Here is a 24,846-nt window from a genome sequence, read left to right on the forward strand (position 1 = left end):
TCTTATCTCCACACCACTCCAGTCCAAGCCCCAATTCCACCTTTACCTGTACTCTGCGTCGGTCCAAGCCTTGACTCCGTTCTTACCTGGACTCTGTTCCAGCCAAGCCCTGCTCAAGCCTCACCCACCATCCTGCTCCACTCTGGAGGTGGTGACCCCCATACTCTGCTTGAACCAGAGCCACAACATTTTCATGATTTTGCAGACCTTTATCATATACCCCCCTCAGCTGTCTCTTCTCCAAGCTGAACAGCCCTAAACTCTTTAGCTTTTCCTCATAGGGGAGCCTTCCATGTCCTTTATCATTTTGGTTGCCCTTTTCTGTACTTTCTCCAGTGCAATTATATCTTTTTTGAGATGTGGTGACCAGAATTGCACAAAGTATTCAATGTACTGTCTCACCATGGAGCGATACAGAGGCATTATGACATCCTTTGTTTTATTTGCCATTCGCTTCCTAATAATTCCTTACATTCTGTTTGCTTTCTTAACTGCTACAGCACACTGAGCCAACAATTTCAATGTAATATGAACTATGATGCACAAATCTTTTTCCTGGGTGGTAACTCCTAATATAGAACCTAACATTTTGTAACTACAGCATGGGTTATTTTTTCCTAAATGCATCTGTGGGAATGAGTGTGACTACAGGTTTAAACTAACCTAACTCTAGCCTTTCTTAAAACATTAGCTCTTTATTCATAGTTTCAATTATATACACAACAGTAGACTGCATTTACCTTCAGACAGTGTACTCTCTCGACTCACTGTTCGTACTGCTTCCCTCAGTACTCACACAGCTTCGTCTCAGCTCAGTGTTACAGGAGCTGCCTTCCTCCTGGAGACCTGGGCCTGAACTGGATCCCAGCTCTTATTCCCCAGTCTCTGATTATGCCCTCTGAGCCTCACCTTCCCCACAGGATCCTGCCCATACAGCATAATCTCCTTAAGGAATTTAAAATGGACCAGGTTAGATGCCTGTATAGGTAAATAGGGGAGCATTAGGGGCATTGCTTTACAGCATCTCTTTCACTTGTCTACATTATATTTCATCTGCCATATGGACACCCAATCTTCTAGTCTTGCAAGGTCTTCCTGCAATTTATTACAATTCACTTGTGATTTAACCACTCTGAATAATTTTGTGTTTTCTCCAAACTTGATCATCTCGCTCATTGTACCCCTTTACAGATCATTTATAAATATATTAAAAAGCGCCGGTCCAAGTACAGATCCTTGAGGCACTCCACTGTTTACCTTCTTCCACTGTGAAAACAGATCATTTAATCTTACTCTCTGGTTCCGGTCTTTTAAACAGCTTGCAGTCCACAAAAGGACATCACCTCCTATCCCATGACATTTTAGTTTTCTCATGTCAGGGACTTTGTCAAATGGCTTCTGAAAATCCAAATACACTACATCTACCAGTTCACTTTTATTTACATGTTTATTCACACCTTCAAAAAAATGTAGCAGATTTGTGAAGCAAGACTTCCCTTGGATAAATCCTTGCTGGCTGAGTCCCATTAAACCATGCCTATCTATATATCCTCTGATTTTATTCTTTACAATAGTTTCCACAATTTTTCCTGACACTGAAGTTAGACTCATTGGTCTTTAATTTCCCGGATCACTTCTGGATCCCTTCTTAAATATCGGTGTTATATTGGCCACCTTCAAGTCTTCAGGCACGCACAACAGATGATATTAAAGCTAGGTTACAATTTACTTGTAATGGTTCTGAAATTTCAGTTTTGAGTTCTTTCAGAACCTTGGGATGTATACCTGTTGCACGCCCCGTCCGCGAATGGGCCTGTTCCCCTTCCCAACTCCTCACCAGGTCCCGGGTCGGCCTCTCCCGCGGCTGCAGCTCGCTCCTCAAGGCCTCGGAATCCCACAGCAGCGGTCGCTGGGCCTTCCTCAACGCACCAGGCCTCACGACGGGGCTCGGCGTCCTGCGTGGCTTCGTCCCCACCCCTAGGCGCGCGCGCGCGGACCGTCGGCCCCTGATTGAGCACAGTATTTTATTTATTTGTATGCTTTTATATACCGAAGTTTGGTACAAGCCTTCACTCAGGTTTACAGGTATAACAACGTTTTACATGAAAAAGCAACGGTTTACATTAATGACTATAGTAGAATGATATAACCATAATGGCTAATTTTTTACAGCGTTAACAGTAAAGCAAAATTGCTTACCTTGTAATAGGTGTTATCCCAGGACAGCAGGATGTAGTCCTCACATATGGGTGACGTCACCAACGGAGCCCTAGTGTGGGAAAGTTTTCTGTCAAAGTTTCTAGAAACTTTTGACTGGCACTGTGGTGCCACTGAGCATGCCCAGCATGCTATGATGTTCTCTGCCACAGGTGTCTCTCTTCAGTCTCATATGTAGCAATAAGGATTAGCTAAAATTAGACTAAGAAAAGGAATGTGTCCCAACTCCGCGGGGTGGCGGGTGGGTTTCGTGAGGACTACATCCTGCTGTCCTGGGATAACACCTATTACAAGGGAAGGAATTTTGCTTTATCCCAGGACAAGCAGGATGCTAGTCCTCACATATGGGTGATTAGCAAGCTAGAGGCTGAGTCATTGTGTATTGAGCAACAGTGAAGTATTGTTTGTGAAAATGAGTCAACCGAAGATCACAGCAGGTTGGATGTAGAAGGAGTTGGGATTATACTGGAAACAAGTTCTTTAAGACAGATTGTCCATAGGATGAATCTTGTTGTCCTTCTTTGTCCAAACAGTAATGAGCTGCAAAGGTGTGAAGAGAACTCCATGTTGCTGCTTTACGTATGTCAAGGATTGGCACTGAACGAAAGTGTGCTACTGAGGTTGACATTGCTCTTACTGAATGTGCCTTTACTCGCCCTTGGAGAGGAAGGCCTGCTTTTTTATAGCAAAACTGTATGCAATCTGCTAGCCAATTGGATAGAGTATGTTTACCCACTGCGTTCCCTGGTTTGTTTGGATCATAAGAAACAAAAAGTTGATTGGATTTCCTGTGGACTGCCGTGCGGTTTAAATAGAAGGATAGTGCATGTTTACAGTCCAAGGTATGTAAAGCCTGTTCTCCTTGGTGAGAATGGGGCCTTGGGAAGAAAGTGGGTAAAACTATGGATTGGTTCAAGTGGAATTCCGTAACTATTTTGGGAAGGAATTTTGGATGTGTACGGAGAACCACCCTATCATGTAAGAATTTCGTGTAGGGGGCATATGTTACAAGTGCTTGTAACTCACTAACCCTTCTAGCTGATGTAATAGCTATGAGGAAGATAGTCTTCCATGTGAGAAATTTAAGATCACAGGAATCTATGGGTTTGAAAGGAGAATGCGTAAGTCTTGTTAATACCAGATTCAGGTCCCATTCTGTGACTGGTGGCTGAATTGGTGGTTTAAGTTGAATCAAACCTCTCATAAACCTACTGACAAGAGGTTGAGTGGAGATTGGTGCATCTCTTATCCTGTCATGGTAAGCTGAGATTGCACTGAGATGTATTCTTACTGACGAAGTCTGGAGGCCAGAGTCTGAAAGATGGTATAAATAGTCTAGTAGAGAAGTGATGGGGCAAGTAAAAGGATCAATATTGTTTTATCTGCACCACAAAGTAAATCTCTTCCACTTTGAAGAATAGTTCTTTCTTGTGGAAGGTTTACGTGAAGCTATAAGCACTTGAGATACATTGGTTGAAAGATTGAGTGATTGTAAAGTCAAGCTTTCAATATCCATGCTGTCAGGGATAGGGATTGAAGGTTTGGATGGCGCAACCGACCCTGATCCTGAGTTATGAGAGTTGGAGCTATTCCCAGACGAATTGGATTCCTGATCGAGAGGTCTAGAAGTGTGGGAAACCATACTTGGCGAGGCCAATATGGGGCTATGAGTATCATGGACCCCTTGTCCTGTTGTAGCTTCATTAGAGTTTTGGTTATGAGTGGTATCGGAGGATACACGTATAGTAGGCCTGAGTTCCAAGGGCGAGCAAAGGCGTCCTTGGCTGGCTGGTTCTTCTGTTTGTGTAGAGACCCGAAGTTGTCCACTTTGTGATTCAGATGTGACGCAAAGAGGTCTATTGTTGGTTGACCCCAACTTTGAAATATCCTGGTCGCTACTGAGGGATCCAGTGACCATTCGTGTGGTTGGAACTGACAACTGAGTCGATCCGCCACTACATTGTGAATGCCTGCCAGATAAGTGGCCTGGAGAAGTATTGAGTGGTTTAGGGCCCAATCCCAAATATGTGCAGCTTCTTGACAAAGGAGATATGAACCTGTACCTCCCTGTTTGTTGATGTACCACATGGCTACTGTGTTGTCCGTTTGGATGAGAACAGTCTTGTGTGAAAGGCAGTCCTTGAATGCATGCAGTGCATAACGTATAGCTCAAAGCTCCAGGAAATTGATTTGGAAAGTTGCTTTGAGTTTTGTCCAAGTACCCTGGGTTTGGAGATTGTCTATGTGAGCACCCTAACCCAAGGAGGATGCATCTGTAGTTAAAGTTATCTGTGGGACTGGTTGTTGGAAGGGTAAGCCCTTGCGCAAATTGTCCTTGTTTACCCACCAGAGAAGGGAGGAACGTAGTTGGTGGGTTACTTGAATTGAAGAATGTAGTGGTTGAATGGCTTGGATCCATTGTGATCTTAGAGTCCATTGGGTTATCCTCATGGCGAGCCTTGCTAGAGGCGTGACATGAACTGTAGAGGGCATGTGGCCTAGTAAAGTTAGAAATTGATGAGCTGTTGCTTGTGTCTTTGAGTGAATCGAGTTTGCCAACAAGGACAATGTTTCTGCTCGATCCTCGGGTAGAAAGGCCTTTGCAAGGATGGTGTTCAGTTCTGCTCCTATGAAGTGGAGCAGGTGAGACGGTGTGAGATGGGACTTTTGATAATTGATGAGAAAGCCCATGGAGTGAAATAGAGCAATTGTTTGGCTGAGAGAAGTTATTGCTCCTTGGTGAGATTGACTTCTGATGAGCCAGTCGTCTAGATATGGGAAAACATGGGTACCTTGTTTGTGCAAGTGTGCTGCTATTACTGCCAGACATTTGGTGAAAACTCTGGGAGCAGAGGCGAGTCCGAATGGCAGTACTGTGTATTGGAAATGTTGATGACCCACCATGAAGCGCAGATACTTGCGATGAGGAGGGAATATTGGGATGTGAGTGTAAGCGTCTTGAAGGTCCAGAGAACAAAGCCAATTTCCTTTTTGAAGAAGTGGGAGCATGGTGCCTAGAGAAACCATCCTGAACTTCTCTTTCTTTAGAAATTTGTTGAGATTTCTGAGGTCGAGGATGGGACGTAGGCCTCCTGTTTTCTTTGGAATGAGGAAGTAACGGGAATAGAATCCTCTGCCCTGCTGAGTCCAAGGTTCTAACTGGATAGCCTTGGTTCTCAGAAGGGTGGATAATTCTGCTTGTAGATGAGTTAGCTGAGATTTTTGCTGTGGGCAGAAACTCTGTGGAGAATCTGGTGGAATGGAGAGGAAATTTAGTTTGTAACCATGGGCGATTATGGAGAGTACCCATTGGTCTGTTGTTATTGTTTGCCAGTGTGTAAAAGTGGGATACTCTTCCCCCCACTGAAAGTTGTGTTTGAGGATTTAAAGGTGTGGCTTGTTCTCTGGCTTGAATCTCAAAACCCCACCGCTGGGCCTGACTGAGGCGGAGGTTGCGTGCGAGGAGCTCTAGGTTGTCTTGTTTGGGAGCGTTGTTGTTGAGGCCTAGTAGATCTACTCCTGGAAGTTTGGGAGTAATATCTTCGTGGCCTGTAGTAAGAACGCCTAGGTTCCCTCCGGGGTAGGCGTCGTTGAGGTTGTGTGGAAGTATCCTGAGGCATTTGGGACAGCTGATGTAATGTTTCTGTATGGTCCTTTAGCTGTTGGACTGCTTCTTGGACCTTATCTCCAAATAAATTGTCTCCCAAACACGGTAAATCTACAAGTTTTTCCTGGACCTCAGGCCTGAGATCCGAGGCCTTGAGCCCTGCATACCTGCGAGCAGTAATTCCAGCAGCTGCAGTCCTGGAGGCAGTGTCAAATCTATCATAAGCCGCTCTCACCTCATGTTTCCCTGCTTCTAGGCCTTTGTTCACTATGGCCTGTTCTGGTTCTTGAAACTGTGCAGGTAAAGAATTTGTGAATTCTTCCATCTGTTTCCATAAGTCTCTCTGATACTGTGTCATGTATAACTGGTATGCAGAGATTCTGGAATTTAGGATTGCAGCCTGATACACTTTTCTTACCAAGGAATCGAGGATGCGGTGGTCCTTACCCGGGGAAGTTGAGGAGTGAGGGCGGATACGCCTTGATTTTTTCTGGGCAGATTCAACTACCACTGATTGATGTGGTAGTTGGGCCTTTTGGAAACCAGGTGCTGTCTGTACCAGATAAGTTGAATCCACCCGTTTATTTACTGCTGAAACTGTAGATGGATGCTCCCAGATCCGGTGTTGGAGATCTAAGAGCACCTCATGAATTGGGATGGCCAAAACTTGCTTGGGTGGATCTACAAATTGCAGGACCTCTAGAGTGTGCTGTCTAGTGTCTTGCTCTGCTTCCAACTTAAAAGGAATGGTGTCTGCCATATCCTGGATAAAGGTGGAAAATGACAGGTCTTCTGGTGGGGACTTTTTTCTCGGTTCCGGTGGTGAAGGTTCCGACATGAAGCCCTCAGAAGACGTGTCTGTATTGTGGTTATCCCAAGAATCGTCCTCATCTCTATAAGGAGATTTTGTGGTGGATTTGGGTGGTAGATGTATTCCTGATGGACCCGGTAATGGGTCATCGATAGGTGGTAATGGAGATATCTGTTCCACTGGTTTTTTTGGCAAAGTGTCGATGACATCCTGATATCTTTGTAGTAGATGCTGCAAGAAAGCTAGATCTTGAACTTCTGGCTCTTCCAGTGGTGATTGCGTCGATGGAATAGCAGTAGGAATCGACGTCTATGTCTAAGGTGGTCGCCTTGGTGTTGAAACTGCCGTCAGCGGTAACATTGGTATCGATGTCGAAGAGGTCGATGGCAGTTGTGCGTATATCGATGTAGACGCAGTTATTATTCGTGGTGTCGACATCGAGTTACCTTTTGTCCTCGGTGTGAACGTCGACACCGGCATCGGTGGACCCACCGGTATCGGCAAAGTTGCTGGCATCGATGCTGGGAGCATCGGCATTGACGAGCCCGTCGGAATCAATTGTTGTTCCATGAAAGCCTGTGATACCGCTTGTCTGATGATATCAGACAATTCCGGCTTTACAACTGATGGTACCAGAGCAGTTGTAAGCCGTGGCGGAGGTTGAGGTGTAAGATCCGGTGCAGAGCCCTGCAGAGGATCAGGTATCAAAGACGGAGGATGAGGCCCAGGTGCCGACGTTTCCTCTGTCCGTGGCCGTTTCGCCGTCGATGGTTCCTGGGGAGCGGGTTCAGACATCGATGGTCGTCGATGTCGATGCTTGTGCTTTGATTTTTGAGGTTCGATGGATTTCATCAAAGACGATGAGGGCGATGAATGATCCCCCGACGGTCCCGGGCAGCGTTTTTTAAGTAACAGGCGCTTAGTCACTCCGGCCGGAGACGACTTTGATGATGTCGAAGGAGATGGGATGAACTGAAGACGGAACAGATGTTCCATTTTCTCCAGTCAAGCTTTGCGGCCCTTCGGCGTCATCTCGGCACATTGTGGGCAATTATTTACCTCATGTTTTTCTCCGAGGCACAGCACACATTCGACATTTTTCGAGCTACAGGATTTTTTAAATCCTGTAGCCATATTTCCAGTCGACAGCCATCGAAAAGAAGTGAGAATTCGTGAGAGGAAAAATTTTCCTTGAGGAGGAAGGAAAATGAGAAAGAGGTACTCACCAGCCGGTGAAGAAAATACCCCGAGAGATTTGTGAGAGAGAATATCAAGAAAAAGTTTGACTTTATAGTCAAAAAGTGTGTTGAGAGAATCTCAATGGCTCCTATCCCGTGATGCCTACAGCAGCGCGGAAAGACGAAGACTGAAGAGAGACACCTGTGGCAGAGAATATCATAGCATGCTGGGCATGCTCAGTGGCACCACAGTGCCAGTCAAAAGTTTCTAGAAACTTTGACAGAAAACTCTCGCACTAGGGCTCCGTTGGTGACGTCACCCATATGTGAGGACTAGCATCCTGCTTGTCCTGGGATAATGTAATGTATAACATTGAATATATTTTACATGAAAAAACAACAAATTACATTAATAACTATATTAGAATGGTATAATAACTAAGGCAGTCAATTTGTTTACAATGTTAACAGTAATATAATGTTTAACATTGAGTATATTGATTGTGTAAGGCAAGATAATATTTTCTAGAGATAATAGTAGGATATAGTGATTATGTTGTCCGAGAGGATAATTTTGGTATTTCACTAGAGTTGATTTGAATGTCATGACAATATGACAGTTTAACTGGGGGGGGGGCCAAATGTGAGGGGGAATGGGTGGAGGAGATTAATTAGTGTGCTTCAATGGTTAAGTAAGAGCGTATGTAGAGAGAATTTTTTAACTCCTATGTGCCCTGGGGGGTCAAAAATAGAGGAAAATTGGTTCTTACCTGCTAATTTTCATTCCTGTAGTACCACAGATCAGTCCAGACAGTGGGTTGAGCCTCCTGTCCAGCAGATATAGGATACTCTTTAGTTTTTTCTCTATCAGGACAGTGCTCACCCTGCATCCCTTCAGTATAAACGTTATCAAAGCAAGAAAAGATAAAGTTAACCAGTAGAAGATCAAGCAAGTAACAACCAACATGTAATGTGAACTATCAACACGTGAAAAAACCGCTCTTACATATATATCCAGTTGAGAAAGACTTGCGGTGCCTTGACGTTCTGATAGGAAGAAACTGGATCCAAAATGCTGTTAAGAACCAAACATAAAAGGAAAAAACCTTCGAGTGGATGAATCAAAAAGAACCCATAGCCCAGGCAGGAGCCTGGAATGATCCGTGGTACTACAGGAACAAAACTTAGTAGGTAAGAACCAATTTTCCTTTCCCTGTATGTACCCGGATCAGTCCAGACAGTGGGATATACCAAAGCTTCCCTAAAGAGGATGGGATCGAGACAAACCCGCTTGAAGCACCTGCCTTCCGAATGAGCCAAACACTGGCGCCTGGACTTCGAGGCGATAATGACGAGCAAAAGTATGCAGACACTTCCAAGTAGCCGCCCTGCAGATTTCCTGAGGAGAGACCAACTGACTCTCCATCCAAGAAGTAGACTGCGCACGCAAAGAATGGGCCTTCAAACCCTCTAGAACCGACCGGCCACCACAGATATAAGCCGACGCAATAGCCACCTTCAGCCAGCGAGCAATGGTAGCCTTAGAGGCCTTGTTACCTCTATTTGGGCCGCTCCATAGGACAAAGAGATGATCAGAGATGTGAAATTAGTTAGTAACCTGTAAGTATTGGAGTAGGACTCTCTTTACATCAAGACGCCTGAGGTCCCCGCCAGACGTGCGTGCAATGTCTTCAGCAGAAAAGGCAGGAAGCTCCACTGACTGACTGATGTATAAAGAAGACACGACCTTTGGAAGAAAGGATGGCACCGTCTTGAGGGAAACACCTGAGTCAGAAAAGCGGAGAAAGGGCTCCCGACAAGACAAGGCTTGGAGCTCGGACACTCTCCTGGCTGAGCAAATAAGAGACCAAAAATACTGTCTTAAGAGTGAGGTCTTTAAGCGTGGCCCACTGGAGAGGTTCGAAAGGTGCCTCGCAAAGGACTTGAAGTTCCAAATTGAGGCTCCAGGCAGGACAAGTAGGCTGGACAGGTGGGTTTAAATGTTTGGCCCCTTTAAGGAAGTGAATGACATCCGGATGAGTCACCACCACGTAACCATAGATACGTTCAAGGAGAGAACTGAGGGCCGAAACCTGCACCCGCAGAGAATTGAGACAAACCTTTGGAGAGACCAGACTGCAGGAAGGAAAGGACTTGAGACACCGAAGCATTGCGCGCCTGGACTCCAGACTCAGCACATGCATTCTCAAACACTCTCCATACGCGGACGTAAGTGAGAGAGGTATAGGTCTTCATTGCCCACAAGAGAGTGGAGATAACTCCCTCCTTATACCCTTTCTTTCTCAGGCGTCGGCGCTCAAAAGCCAGGCCGCTAGACAAAAACGATCCGCCTGATCGAAAAATACTGGTCCTTGGCGGAGCAGGTTTGGGAGGTGACCGAGGCGAAGAGGACCGTCGGTTGCAAGGTTCACCAGGTCCATGAACCATAGTCTCAGAGGCCATTCTGGCACTACGAGAATGACCGGCCCCTTGTGGAGTTCTATCCTTCTGCGTACCTTTCCCACCAGAGGCCAAGGTGGGAACACGTAGAGAAGAACGTCGTGATAGCTGTAGTGCTAATGTACATCCCCAACCTTATAGCACTACACACAGGAGGGAGAACACTGGCAGTTCTTCTTATCACAGTTGCTAGACTAAGGAATGATGTCACCAATTTACAGTGAGGAGTGAAATGACTTTCGGCTATTCTTCCTTTCATTCCTCACGGCTTTTTTAGACCGCCTTCCTCTTTGTTTTTTGGACCAATTTACATTGATCAATTTTTTTGCCATCGATGCCTCTGTGGGGCAGAAGTACATGAATAAGCTTATCTTTCAGGTATATGATTTAAAATGCACATACAAAATGTGTCAACACAGGAGCATACAATTTACTAATATCAATAATGTAAGAAAAAAAGTGTGTTCACTTTTGCATCATACGTTTACTCATTCTTTATATGAAACAAAAACCCATTTCTTACAATAAAAAAATATATTATCACAAGAAAACTTCTGTATTCCCTGAAAGACAACATAAATCTATCCTAGCAATTGCAACATGCATAAGGTCTGATACCAAAAGAATTTTTACATAAAAATTATGTTCTCACAAAAAATGGAAAAGTTTAGCTTTTGATAGAAAAGTTTAGCTTTTGTGTATTGTGAAAATACCATTGACCCCCCCTTTTAATATTCACTTCAAAGTAAATAAAAGTGTGTCAGTTCAATCTCATGTGGTTGCAGAATACTTTAGATGAATTTCTCTGCAGTCTTTGGGGGATGAGGCAATTGCTGGATTCTTGAAGAACCCACGATGACTTCCAGGTTCACCAGAAGATCACCTTGACTCATGGAGAAAATTTCTATTCGCATCAAAAATAAAAGAAATCCTTCTCTATTCATAATAAAATCATGGCAATTCTTACAATTATACCTTATAACTCACTTTGCCTTGTAATAATAAAATGCATGCAATTATCTTAGGGTTTGTGAGGGAGTGTGTAGGATAGTCCCTCAGAACACCTTAAAGGCCCAGCCACAGGTATCTGGCCTAGTTCTCCTTAAGAGCTAGCCCCACATGGGATTCTGGATAAAGGGTGGTTCCCTGGAGAGAGATGAAAAAGCTAGAGCCCAGAAACAGCTGAAGAAAGAAGCCCTGGGCTGTGAGAAGGCATTGTCAGACACTACAAGAATGTCTGAGGGCCCTAACCTTTGGCAGAGCAACCCTAAACAGAGTACAGGGTTAACTGCAGGGAAAGCAGATTGCTAGTGGCACAAGCTAGGGGGAGAGAAGACTAGTTCTGCAGAAAGACCTAAACGTGAGGACAGGGCTATTCAAAACTGCTAAGGTGAGCAGACTGTATATGTTTTTTGTGGCTGTACTGCTGAAGGACGCATACTGCACCCATACTTGTGTCCAGAGCCAGGCCATTGACTCTGTCACAGGGCTGTTCTAACTGGAAATAAAATAAAACCAAATGTTATATAAAAATTACTTTACTCAACTGTTCTTAAGCAAGAGTTTAGACTGAATTTAGACTACCTGCACTAAGAAACTACATTTCTTTTTCTCACAACAGCCCAAAGCAGACTGCATGGAAGGTCTTTCCTCATTGTTATCTCTCTCTGCCTATGCAACAAAGACATGCTCATCTCTTGTTACCTTAGACTTCACAGAACAGCTGTGATTGGTTAATAAATCTGATTCGTACTCCATCCCTTGCCTATTAATGGCTATAAGGATGAATAGGTAATGTATTGCTTAACTCAGTGCTGCAAGCTATAACTCATGAAGCCTTGGTTCTGAGACAAAAGTTTACCATTCGCCTGTTTGAATTTCAACCGTGTGATGAAAAATTTGGTCAGCACTTCCATGCCCACCAGAGCCATATACCAGGAAGAAAGTTTTTGTTCCTCATAGTCACCCTGGCTAAGAAGCATTTTCTCTTACAAAGTTAAAAAAAAGATTGTAAGGACATTTATTTGTCTCAACAGTAACTAAATTCAAACCTTAAGTATGTATTCACTTTAGCTAGCAAAGGGAAAATAGTTTAATACATGCTGAGTCATTGATTTACAATAATTATCCAGATTATCCCATAAAAATGTGATCCATCTTTGCCTGTCATTCAGTTTTCTCCTAGATCTTTCTAGTTTAGGCAGTGGTATGGGGTTTTTCAGTTTTGGAATCCTCCCCTTGCCTTACCCCCAACTTTTTGTGGGAGGCTTCTATGGACTAAAAATGTCCCTGGAGCATGCTCATAAGTTAGAGGGAAGGAGGACTTGAAGAAAGTTGGAAGGAGTAAGGAGGTGCTGCAGTTTGTTCTTTGCCATCCCCCAGATGTACTGACCAAGATAGGAGTTGGAGAGTTGAAGATTTTGGCTCCTTTTGGATTCTGAGTGGAACCAGTTCCACCAAAAGGGATTCCCCCTGGTATCTGAAAGGGCTGGATTTGATTCTTTTTGCTTTTGCTTATAGTTTAAAGCAAAGAGGGAAGGGAAGTTGAGATTTTTGGACATTCCAGTAGCAGTTGCTGGATGTGTTTTGATTCTGAAGGACTAGTTTTTGGACTGAAGGGATTTTTCCATTTTTCCCAGTAGTTTGGTTACTAGAATTGCAATGGGGATCTCCTACCCTTGAAGGGGAAGGATTGTTGGACATGGATGTTGGTGCAAGAGAGAGAAGAACTACAAGAAGGAGAGGCATAGATAAGGAGACCTTGCCTTTTCTTATATTGATTTTCCTCATGTTTTTTATCTTTAATTTAAAAATCAAAATCCAGGCAAAAATTATAAAGTACATTTTTGTTGAACACCAAGTTAGACTTAGAGATTCTTTTTCTCATTTAGATTATTAACAGTGAGTGGACAGTGTATTTGTACTTTCTTTTATTTTTCTATATTGTCTCTCGTGGCCTCTCCTGAAGAACCCCTTGCACAGCAAAGGAGAGCTGTGGCTTGTGACTGGATTGAGGCATCCACGGACATGTCCACACTAAGGGCCTAGAAAGTTAAGCTTCCTCCGCCCCCCCCCCACCAGCTGGACCCCAGCAGCATAGCTCCCCAGAGGCAGTACATTGTCCAAACGGGGGTCCCACTACACAAATAAGAAACTGAAAATTTAAAAAACTACTTACTGATTCCTTGAAAGAGCTCCTCAACATTAATGGCATTCTTAGCACTGGTTTCAATGACAATTGCACTAATAGATTCAGCATATTCTCTGGCATCTTTCATAGGTACCTCCCTGAAAAGTACAAGGAATCCAGACAGAAATTAGTGTGACTCGTTTAGAAGATGCATAGGTACTGCGATACTCTTTTGTGCTGTGCAGATCATTCCCTTGTGCTGTGATGCTCAGCTAAGGGAATGATCCGCTACCTTCCTGCAGTTACAGCTGGTCCCCTTTATTATCTCATAAAGTAAACGTATTTAAAAATGTAAACCACATCCTATTTTCTTCAAGTATTTGACTTCAGACGGTATTGTAATGTGTACAGTTACAGCCCTGCTGCTAATGCTATGTATGCCTCAGTTTCTTCCTACAGTTTAAGCATCTTGAATGGAACAGGAAAGCATTACTCTTCTCAATATTTAAAAACATTTTTCAAAAACTGCAAAACCTCTGAATCACTTTGGTAGTGAGAGAAGTCAAGTGCCACACACAAATGTTATCTTTAACACTAAACGTTAAGTATTCACCTATGGAGTTGGTGCGCTCAGGTCTATAGTAGGGGATAAGAGGGGGAGGAGAGGGAAGATGTCTGTCACAACGAGGATGGCACCTGTTAGCCAAAAAGCAGTGCTAAGGATGAATCTCAGAGAAAGAGCCCTCTCCAGCCTTCAGGTTTGTGAGGGTTCATAGAGCTGATTGGGCCAGTTGTCTGGGGCAAGGGGGATCAAAGATTGAGGGGTAAAAAAGGAGAAAAAGTTAAAACAAATATAAAAATATTCCTTTCCCTGCCACTCTAAAAAGTCTGTGGTACACGAGTCATAATGAGAGCCTTGAAGAGTCACATGTGGCACCCAAGATCCACTGGAGTATTTCTGACATGCTTGGTCCACGTGACTTTTACAGCTATGCAAAAAAAACAGGTTGTCAGCCATTTGAAAAGTATTTTAATCCTGTACTAAATGTAGCTAAAGTTAATACTACAACACACAAGACAGCAGACATTAAATAACAGACAGGCAATCTCAGAACTTGGCAATAACTGAATAACAGAACATTATTTAAGCCAATATCTCAGCTAAAAGCAAATATCTAAAAAAAAAAAAAAATCTTCAAAGTGCAGCCCTGTCACAAAAAGTTGAATCTTGGTAGGAGTCCACCAATACTTTAAGCTCTAATGAGGTTAGTGTTGAGACCCTACAAATATAGGTGGTGAGACTCCTAGTGTTCAGTTCTTCAAGAGACCTGCAGTCTTCAGTGAGAGTGGCAGTGAGAGCAAAGCAGTAACAGCTCATTGGGTCTATGCCTGATAACATATGAGAAATGTCTGCTTAATCTCTAGCTCGTAGGTCTTCAGGATCTACAAATAGAGAGGTAGATTTTAAAAGCATTGCTCACGCAAAAACGGCCATATACGGGGGCAAGAACGCGAATTTTAAGAAGCCAGGAAGGGTGGGTGTACATGCCTGTACGCACATCCATAATAAGGAGGCAGGTCATGGGTGTTCCCAAGACTCATGGGCTTAACCACAAATTTTGCAAAGGCAATGCATGTATGTTGCCTGCATAACTTTGCTATTGCTCCTCATGAGGAAAGAGAGAGAGAGACAGACAAACAGTCTATATAGGGTCAGTCTGATACACTGTATGTAGGTAGCACTCTAGAGGGCCACTTTGAATGGAGTGGGTTTTTAGGAGGTGGGTTGGGATTGGGGGGGGGTATTACCAACACATTCAGAGGTATTCATAGTAAAATTGACATCAGTAAAGAAGTATAGCTCTTATTAGTGATGAAAAGGAGTAGATTTGTACAATGCAGCTAGCACCTCAATGTACAAATCAACTTCTCATTAGACTTTTCATCACTAATAAGAGCTATACTTCTTTACTGATGTCAATTTTACTATGAATACCTCTGAATGTGTCAGTAATATCCCCCCCCCCCCCCAAATCCCAACCCACCTCCCAAAAACCCACTCCATTCAAAGTGGCCCTCTAGAGTGGTACCTACAAATAGAGTATCAGACTGACCCTATACAGAGTCTCACTCTCTCTCACTCTCTCTCTCTCTTGTGCACAAGATATTTGTGTGGAGCACTGTAGAAGTATGCATGGTGACAGTATTTTAAATGCTCGTATTTAAATGAGGCGTATTTTTGCTCGTGTGCTTATGGGCACACGCACGTTCCTTTTAAAATTTACCTCTATGCCACTAGGAGGAATATAAAGAATGGTACTAATGAATCGTCCACTTTCTTGCCGCAATCACAACCTCATCCTCACATGAAAGACTAGGGGTAATTTTAAAGACTTAGACAGGGCTGTGTGTGTAAAATCAGTACAAACACATGAGGGCAGCCTCTTTGCATGATAAGTGAATTTTCAGCAGGGTGGGTGTGTGCAAGCACTGTTACACTGCATGGAAAAGTGCACAGTACAAAGAGGGCTTTATGAAGGCATTCCGGAGCAGGGTTTGGAAGGACACGCTCATCTGCACGTTTTATAATGGAGTGCGTGTATGCATTATCAATTGTGTGCATATTCTTGCACCTATCAAGTCACAGATATTAAATCTAACTTTTCTTTTGTCTGCTGTTTTCTGGTGGGGGGGTCTGGAGCAAATAGTGGAGAGTATGGGAGGGTTGGTGGAGGGTGTGGGTCAACTGCTGGAAGGGTCAGCAAACTCGTGCTTAGAAGTATACACACAAATAAGTATTTTCATAAGTGAGATACGTACCTATATCAGTCAACTTTACAAAATATCTGCTTCCGACATACACCTATTTTATAAAAGTACACAAAAATATTTCACTCATTAAACTTAGGGTTATTACATATGCATGTCACAATTATTTAACACATGAAATATGTGTGTGTACTCTTATAAAACAGGTGTTTAAACTTTGTGGATCCCTGTTATTAAAAAAATGTGCAAGTACTGGAACAGTTGAATCCTTGATACATGATATTTTTTATATTGTGCAGCTCCCACTGCACAGGTTATAAAATACAGTCATAACTTTAGACTGCAAGAGTTATGCACCATATTTCCTTCTTTCACTTAATATTTCACAATTACCCTCTACGCGTCTCTATGTTATTGGATGAAGAAGTAGTACAGGGTTACTGGAAAGGAATTTTCTGAGTAAGGAGTTTTGCTGCTGTGATATACTGCTAGTATTGTGCCTATGGACTTTGGTTACCTCTTCTGTTTTTCATTCTTTTCAATAAATTGGTATCTTGGAACTACTACCCAGTGTGACTGGAATTAACTCTTTTCATCTAGGTTTTGGGTTCAAATGAGGTAAAGGAAGGATCAAAATTAGTCTCATCCAGGAGATCCAGTGCCTGATTGTATTTCCTGCCCACAGAGGGGAAAATTCTCTGAAGCTAACATTCAAAGGCATTTAGCCATATAACACACACATTGTCTGGCTAAGCGCAGAGTTTTCAATATCCTCTATATTTATTTGGCTTACATTTAATCATTACCTGGCTAAAAATTAGTTGAACAAGTATTGGGTGTTATGGGAGTATATCAGGGCAGGGATGAGTTAGCTGACAGAATTAGCTGGATACATTTATTGGCTAACTCTAGCCATGCCCTGGAACAGGTCTAAAGTTATCCAGGAATGCGTTCCCAGATAGCGTGAGCCCCAGAATATAGCCTTCTAAGTGGTAATGGCCCTTTTAAAAAACCGTGGCACACAGGCCTGGGGCCTGATCCCAGCCCCCAACTCAATTTTTAAAAAGTGCCTGCCAGACTGCTACCCCCATCCCCCAAACCCCTCCAAACAGTTATTAAAAGAGAAAGTATGAGGGGTCGGTATCATGCTCCCCCCCTTCTCCTCCCTACCCCCTCCCAGTTAGGCAAACTGTTTAAATCAAAGCTCTCTCCTCTCTCTCTCTCTCTCTCCTCCTCCCTTCCACCCTCCAAGTACCTTTCTGAACCCCTGTCTGCACCAGGATTGCGGGTATGCAGTGTTCCTGGCTGCTTCCAGCGTTGCTCTGGCAGCAATACTGGAAGCGTAAGCTGCCAGCGGTGATATTAGAAGATTCTCTGCCAGAGCAACGTTGAAGCAGCCGAAATCGCTGTGTAACTGCAACCCTTTTGTAGAGGTTCAGAAAGGCACCAAGTGGGTTGGAGGGATAGGGTGGGGTGGCGTGGAATGGGAGAGGGAGGGAACTTTGATTAACAGTTTTCCTAACTGAGGAGGGGGGAGCCTGGAGCCGACCCATCATGCTTACACTTTTAATAAATATTTGGAGGGGGTTTGGGTTCTTGGCCCAGCAGGGCAATTTTTTTTTTTTAATTGAGATGGGGGCTGGGAATCAGGACCCCATGCCCATGCTCCACATTTTTATTTTTAAAAGGCCATTGCAACTTAACCAGCTAGAGTCTTTTGAATATATCTGGTTAACGCTAAAGTTATTCAGCTTCATTTAGCCAGATCACTTTAAACCTAACTGCCAATATTCAAAGATGGCTGGTTAGGTTTAAAGTTATGCATTAAAGGCAGAGTAAACAACATACACATATCGATAATTATATATAAAAAAAAAAGAATGTGTGGCAGAGGTTAGTACATTACTGTTAAATACATGTCCATAAATTTATTTTATTACAAATCAGGAGAACATATTAATACAATGCACACTCGTTGTCCAAGGAAGACCTGACTTGGCCGTGTTTCACACCAAAGTTGCGTCAGGGGGACCAACAGGTGTTCACGTCTTGAATCGGAGCATACACATAAACCTTCATACAGGAGAACCTCAAGGGATAATTTAGTGTTAGTGGTAGCAAGGTTTTACAATAAGGCTTCAAAGACTGAGTACCGGCATCTGGTTCAGCTTCAGGAGAAGGGGGACCTCGGGGGATAATTCAGTGTTGTTAGGATTTGTAGGTATGTGGGCCCTGGGCTGAGGTGAGAGATGGTACCGCCCACAGGGAGGAGCCCTATGAGCCTCACCAGCCCTATGAGCCTCACCATCTCAGCTGACGTCAGACACAGATAGATTACTAGAATCTTTATTAAAGAAGTAGAGTGGCACTGCCCGCGGAGCAGGTAAGGTCGCTGCTGTTTGAGTCCTAGGAGTTACTGCTGTTATAGTATGGCATGGGAAGGTTCTAGGTGGTTTTTTTTCTTTTTGGAGGGATTTGTCTTACTTCACAAAGTGTTTGGCATTGGAGGGAGTTTGTTTTGCTGTCACTGAGGCGGCACCAACATTTGAATATATTTTTTTTGCATGTCCTAGTTCTGTTCTGCACGTTGCAAATCTTAAAATCTTATGATGATTATTATTATTATTGCTGTTTCATTGTAGATATATTCTCTGCATTTTTTGGAACGAGGATTCATAAAAGAATAAATTTATATTTGTTTTAATACACAACACTAGGGACAATTTTAAACACAATTCCTGTTGAGTTCGATTTTTCAGCTGTTTTAGACTTAAATAGGCATGCTGATTTCAAAACTGTAGTTAGTTTTCTTCTATCACGTCAAGTTTTTTCTCTACAGCCTATCTTAGGCCTGAATTTATCAAAATGCACTAAATACCACATGCGATAAGAAAAGGGGCGTGTTTTATGGTAATAAGCTGTTTATCGCAAAGTGCGCTATCTTAGTGCTTCGCATAGGTATTACTGCAAACTCTACATAAGCCATTTGTTGACAGAAAGAACATTATATTCCCACATCTGCACATAAAACTGGGTCTCATGAAGCAATTTGTTAAAGCTTTGCCAACTGAAGGAGACTGTTTCAAGTATCTCATTTTGGCATTTCCTAGCCTGTCGTTTGAAAAGATAAAGGCCAGTGAGTTTGACGGTCCTCAGATTCGGCAGCTCATTAAAGATGAACATTTCATCGGGACAATGTCAGAACTCCAAAAGAATGCTTGGTTGTCATTCAAAAACCTTGTCAAGGACTTTGTTACAATCGGTGGGGGCCAACCCCCACAACCGATCACACCTACCCGCAGTGATGGCCGCGGCAGGGACCACACAACCAGACCCCTGCATCACGGCTGTTTTGTCTCCTCATGGGTTCCTCGGACGGCCGCAGGCAGCGGCAGATGCAGCTCCCTTTGACGCTCCCCGCGCTGCCTTCGTCATCAACAGACAGCAGGGAGCCGAAAGCACGGCTCCTGCAAGGCCAGCTTCAGCCCCAGACAAATGCGGGCGCTTGGCTCCTCCCCCTTCTTAAAGGAGCCACGGCAGGAAGTCTCCCTAGGCCCCAGGAACCACTTTCTATTCAGGACTATTTAAGGAGGCTTCTCTGGATGCTCCAACTTCTTGCAATAGGTCCTGCTTGGGGTATCGTCTGCCTTGCTCGCCTGTCGTTGATTTGCTTTGAATACTGACTTTGCTTTGCCTTGCCTGCCGCCTGCCTTTGACCTTGCTTTGAATACTGACTTTGCTTTGCCTTGCCTGCCGCCTGCCTTTGACCTTGCTTCGGATACTGGACTTTGCTTTGCCTTGCCTGCTGCCTGCCTTTGACCTTGCTTCGGATACTGGACTTGCTTTGCCTTGCCTGCCTTTGACCTCGTTTCAGATACTGGACTTCGCCTTGCCTGCCGCCTGCCTTGGACCTTGCTTCGGATACTGGACATTTTCTCATTGCCGCCTACCTCGACTCCGGACTGTCTATACCACTGGTAACCCAGTTCTCCGGCTGCCAACCCTAAGGTCCATCTCCTGAAGACGAGGAACCATGGTAAGCTTTTTACACCTTGTCATTGCGGCCCAAGGGTTCACTGATTTTTCGAATCGTAACACTTTCTTGGAAATACACGAGCACAGAATTACATCGAAATTGTCCAGAAACTCTTGGAGAGCTTCAAAATGCTTCGTTGCAACATGAGCATCAAGGTGTATTTTCTGCATAGCCATCTTGCTGACTTCCTGAAAAACCTTGGTACAGTCAGTGATGAACAAGGTGAACGATTCCACCAAGATTTGAAGGTCATGGAGGCATGGTATCAGGGTAGATGGGATTACATATGATGGCTGACTATTGTTGGAATATCAGGCGAGATTGTCCACAGATTGAACACTGCCAGAAAAACTATAAGCGTAAATTTTTACCTTAATATGTATGTTTGGTGGCAAAATCCAAAAAGAGAGAATGAAACGAAGAGGAGCTCCACGAAGAAGACCTGACGGAGCTCTGGCAGGCAGGGGCCTCCAGAGTGAAGAAACTCCGATGCAAGGCGAAGACATAATGCGAAGACAGCCTTTTTAAAGGGCTAGGCAGGAAATCAGTCCATAGGTGGGGCCAGCAACACTTCCTGTATCTGTTAGCGCAAGCCTGCAATAGCCTTGGAAAATAAGGCCCTAAATGGTCTAACCCGAAGATATTGTGAGATATTTGAAATATCTTGCGTTATTCTAGGCACAGCGTTGTGCATATTTAAATAAGCTAATTAGAATTTAAATGCATTAGTAACAACTAATGATGAGCATTCCACTGTAAGTGTGGTGTGAAGCAAAAGTGAGCATTCTATATATGTACAGTAGCTTGAATGCTTTGCCATGACAAAGGGTCACTGGCAAAGCATACAAGGAGAAAATTACTGTGGCTTAGTGAATGACCTCCTAAATTTGATACATAAACAACATCAATTCCATACACGGAATTAAATTAATAAAATATTTTTACTGTTTTATGATTGATTATGTAGCAAAAAACATAGCTGAAAAAAATATAAAATTAATAAAAATTAACAAAACCTAAGACCAATAAAAAAGCATTAAAAACAACAGAATAACTAAAAAATAAGGTTAATCCTCAAAAACCTTGGGAAATAGCCAGAACGGGGGAGTTAATGATACAGAGGCATAACAAAATATGCGTAGGATGCAGGATATAGAAAACAACAGATATTCAAAATATAAGGGTAAAGCGTGTAGTAACAATGTGTACAAAAGTCAGATATGGGGTAGAAGACAGGTGGAGAATGCTGGGTAGGAAAACCTGGGGGAAAGGTAGGAGAGAGGAGTGGGCAAATGACATAGCACAGGGAGTATACAGCGGGGAGGAGTTAGCCCTTGAAGGAGCAAAGGGAGGGAATGACTAGGTTACGCTGATTTTAAGAGTAAGCTTGTTTAAAAAGCCAGGTTTTGAGTTTGTTTTTTTAATTTCTGAGATCAATGCTCCTGTCTGAGATCAGGAGGCATGGTATTCCAGGCATGCGGGCCTGCAATGGATGTAGCACGTTCTTTAGTGGAGTGAAGGTGAGAGTATTTTGGAGAAGGTGTGTCTAGAGTGCCTTTATAAGAAGATCTGGTAGGTCTATTAGAAGTGTGGAAGTGAATGGAGTTGTTCAACCAGTGCAGAGTTTTATGAAGGATAGTGAGGGTTTTGTAGGTTATTCGGTGGGAAATGGGGAGCCAGTAGAGCTTTTTGAGGATGGGAGTGATGTGGTCAACTTTGCGAGAGTTAGTGAGTATTCTGGCCGCGGCATTTTGGAGCATCTGAAGAGGTTTAATAGTGGCTTTGGGTAGACCAAGTAGGAAAGAATTACAATAGTCTAGTTTGGAAAGAATAATGGATTGCAGGACAGTGCGGAAATCATTAAGGTGGAAGAGCAGTCTTAGTTTTTTTAAGGTATTTAGTTTAAAATAACACTCTTTCATTGTCAAGGCAATAAACTTTTGAAAGTTGAGGCGATTGTCTATAATGACGCCTAAGTCTCGTGCTTGCAGTGAGATGGAGATGCTTTGTGGGATGGTAGTTATGGGGTTGTACGGAGGTGAGATAATCATCAGCTCTGTTTTAGCAGTGTTGAGGGCAAGGTTTAGACTGTTGAGGAGGGTATTGATCGAGGATATAGTATTATCCCAGGTTTTAAGGGCGATGTCTAAGGAGTCAGTAATGGGGATGAGTATTTGGACATCATGCACATAAATGTAGTGTGGGATGTCTAGTTTGGATAGGAGTTGGCAGAGTGGCAGTAAGTAAATATTGAATAGAGTGGAGGAGAGTGATGATCCTTGGGGGACACCTCTGTGTAAGTGTATGGGTTTTGATTCATAGTCATCTATTCTGACCTTGTAAATTCTATTAGTGAGATATGATGTAAACCAATGGAGAGGGGTTCCTGAAATACCAATTTCACTGAGCCGGGTTAGTAATATGTTGTGGTTACCATGTCAAGTAATGCAAGCAGGTATGAAGGATCTTTGTCGAAGCCTTTGATCTTATTGTCAATGAGGGAGATAAGGAGGGACTCAATGTTGAGGAATCTACGGAAGCCGAATTGAGAAGGGAAGAGGATGTTATGTTTTTCAAGCTGGTCTGAGAGCTGGGTGTTGAACACTTTTTCAAGTACTTTGGCTAGGAAAGGAAGGTTGGAAATAGGTCTGAAATTCGAGAGGTCATTAGGGTCAAGGTTGGGTTTTTTGAGCAGGGGTTTGACGGTGGCTTGCTTTAGAGGATCGGGTACATTTCCCAAGGAAAGGGAACAGTTAATGATATCTGCGATAGGTTTGGCAATGGTGCTAGGAATTGATAGGAGGGCTTTAGTGGGTATAGTATCAGATGGGTGACGCACAGGTTTCATTTTCTTTAGAATAGCTTCAGTTTTGGTAGAAGAGGTCAGTTCAAAGGTGTTAAAGGGGTGTGGGGGGGCATTGATGTGTAGCGTGTGGAAGGCTGTGCTGTAGAAGGGAAGTGCTGAATGAGCTTAGAAATGTTATCACTGAAGTATAGTGCAAGGTTATCGCATTTAGATTGTGTGTCATGATCTGTCAGGGTGGGTGTGGGAATCTTGGTGAGTTCGGAAACATATATGAAGAGTGCTTTAGCATTAAACTGTAGGTCATGTATTCTAATGGCGTAGAAGTCTTTTTTTTTTTAGGATGGTGGTGCGGTATTTGTGAAGGGCTGATTTGTAGTTAGGCAAAGTGGATGGTGTGGGGTCTTGTCGCCATTTCTTTTCCAGGTGCCTCAGGGCATGTTTAAGACTCTTGAGTTCGATAGAGTACCAGGGTTTTTTTGGGTTGCTGGCAGTGAAAATAGTTTTTTGGGGGCATAGTGAATTGGCAATGTTGGAGGTGATCTTATTCCAAGATGAGATTGCCGCTTCAGTGTTAGTGATGTCAAGTTTTTCCAGTGTGTTGGATAGGATGGGAAATAAGGGAAAGCTGCTGAAATTTTTGTTGTGATATTATATGATATAGGTAAAGAAGAAGCATCTTTCCTATTTTTCTTCAAATGTAAAAAGTTTTAAACTTTTCAAAATCCCTCCAGTTATTGGGAGCTACAAGGCTGCAGCAAAGCTCTGAATTGCAATGAAGCTATCTTAAAGTAGAAGTAGGACTATTCAAGTCTGAGCTTGGCCAGTGTCAATAAAAGGCATATCTGAATTTGGGTGAATGGATGTTTGCAGATATTTATGGGTAGAATTTAGGGCATTAATGGAATGTCTATGATGAGTCCCTTCTGCCAATTCTGAATATCTTTTTTCAGGTCATTACAAGTATTTTTTTGTCAAATATCACCTGCATATCTATTATTTTTGTGGGCGGCAGGTTCCCACTATTTGCCCTTTTAAAGCCAAAAAAAGATTCATATGAATTAATACCACTGAGGAACTGCTACAAAAGAAAATACATTAGACATAGCTCCAACCTCTTCCTCCTTTTCAACTCAACTGTTTTGCTCCAATTTTAAAGAATTTTGTCTCAGAATTAGGCAAAGCTCTAATATGTCAGAGGTATGACAATCAGATAAGCAGGAAGCAGTTATGTTTATACCAGCAACTGGAAATTTATGGCATGAAAGCTCATTATAATATCACAGCATCCTGGAAGAGATCTAAGAAAACATGAAAGTTGGTCAAAGATCTGGCAGCTGGAATTCAAGAAGTGCAGAATTATGCATTTAGGATGCACAAATCCAAAGGAGCTGTATGTGATAGGGGGAGGATGCGGAGGGTGGGGCAGCAAGACCAAGGCCGATGCAAGTGTAGTAGGCGCTCTAGGCAACTTCTGCCTTTCGACCACCCCCCCAATTGAGTCATGCTGCCCTGTGCCGCCCCTGACTCGCCTTTGACTCCTACCTCGTTTGCTTGCTTCTCAGGGCCCCCTCATTCACGGGCTGCTCTTCGGCGCCCCCTAAGGGTCGGCGCCATAGGTGACCGCCTAGGACAAGCGGATTGTGAGGAATTGCAGGAGGACCTTGCGAGACTGGAAGATTGGGCTTTCAAATGGCAGATGAAATTTAATGTGGACAAATGCAAAGTGATGCATATACGGAAAAATAACCCTTGCTGTTTTTAGCACAATGTTAGGTTCCATATTAGGAGTTACCTGTGTCACAGTGGATAATACATTGAAATCGTCGGCCCAG

General features: G+C 43.3%; 1 protein-coding gene across 4 annotated transcripts in view; it reads right to left on the bottom strand.

Moving 5' to 3' along the window:
• Positions 1-24,846, bottom strand: part of RAB31 (RAB31, member RAS oncogene family) — a 236,483-nt gene that overhangs the window by 32,223 nt on the left and 179,414 nt on the right. For 2 of the 4 annotated variants that reach the window (XM_029590986.1, XM_029590989.1), the window contains 2 exons: positions 13,452-13,561; positions 10,750-11,177 (listed from right to left, as the gene is read on the bottom strand). In XM_029590986.1, coding sequence (XP_029446846.1) covers positions 11,065-11,177; positions 13,452-13,561 — 223 coding nt within the window. In that variant the 3' untranslated portion in view covers positions 10,750-11,064. Of the gene's footprint in view, positions 1-10,749; positions 11,178-11,719; positions 11,772-13,451; positions 13,562-24,846 lie in introns of those variants that run through there. The other 2 variants (XM_029590988.1, XM_029590987.1) reach the window with 2 other exon arrangements.

The sequence above is a fragment of the Rhinatrema bivittatum genome, chromosome 2, assembly GCF_901001135.1.
Source record: "Rhinatrema bivittatum chromosome 2, aRhiBiv1.1, whole genome shotgun sequence".
Lineage (NCBI taxonomy): Eukaryota > Metazoa > Chordata > Amphibia > Gymnophiona > Rhinatrematidae > Rhinatrema > Rhinatrema bivittatum.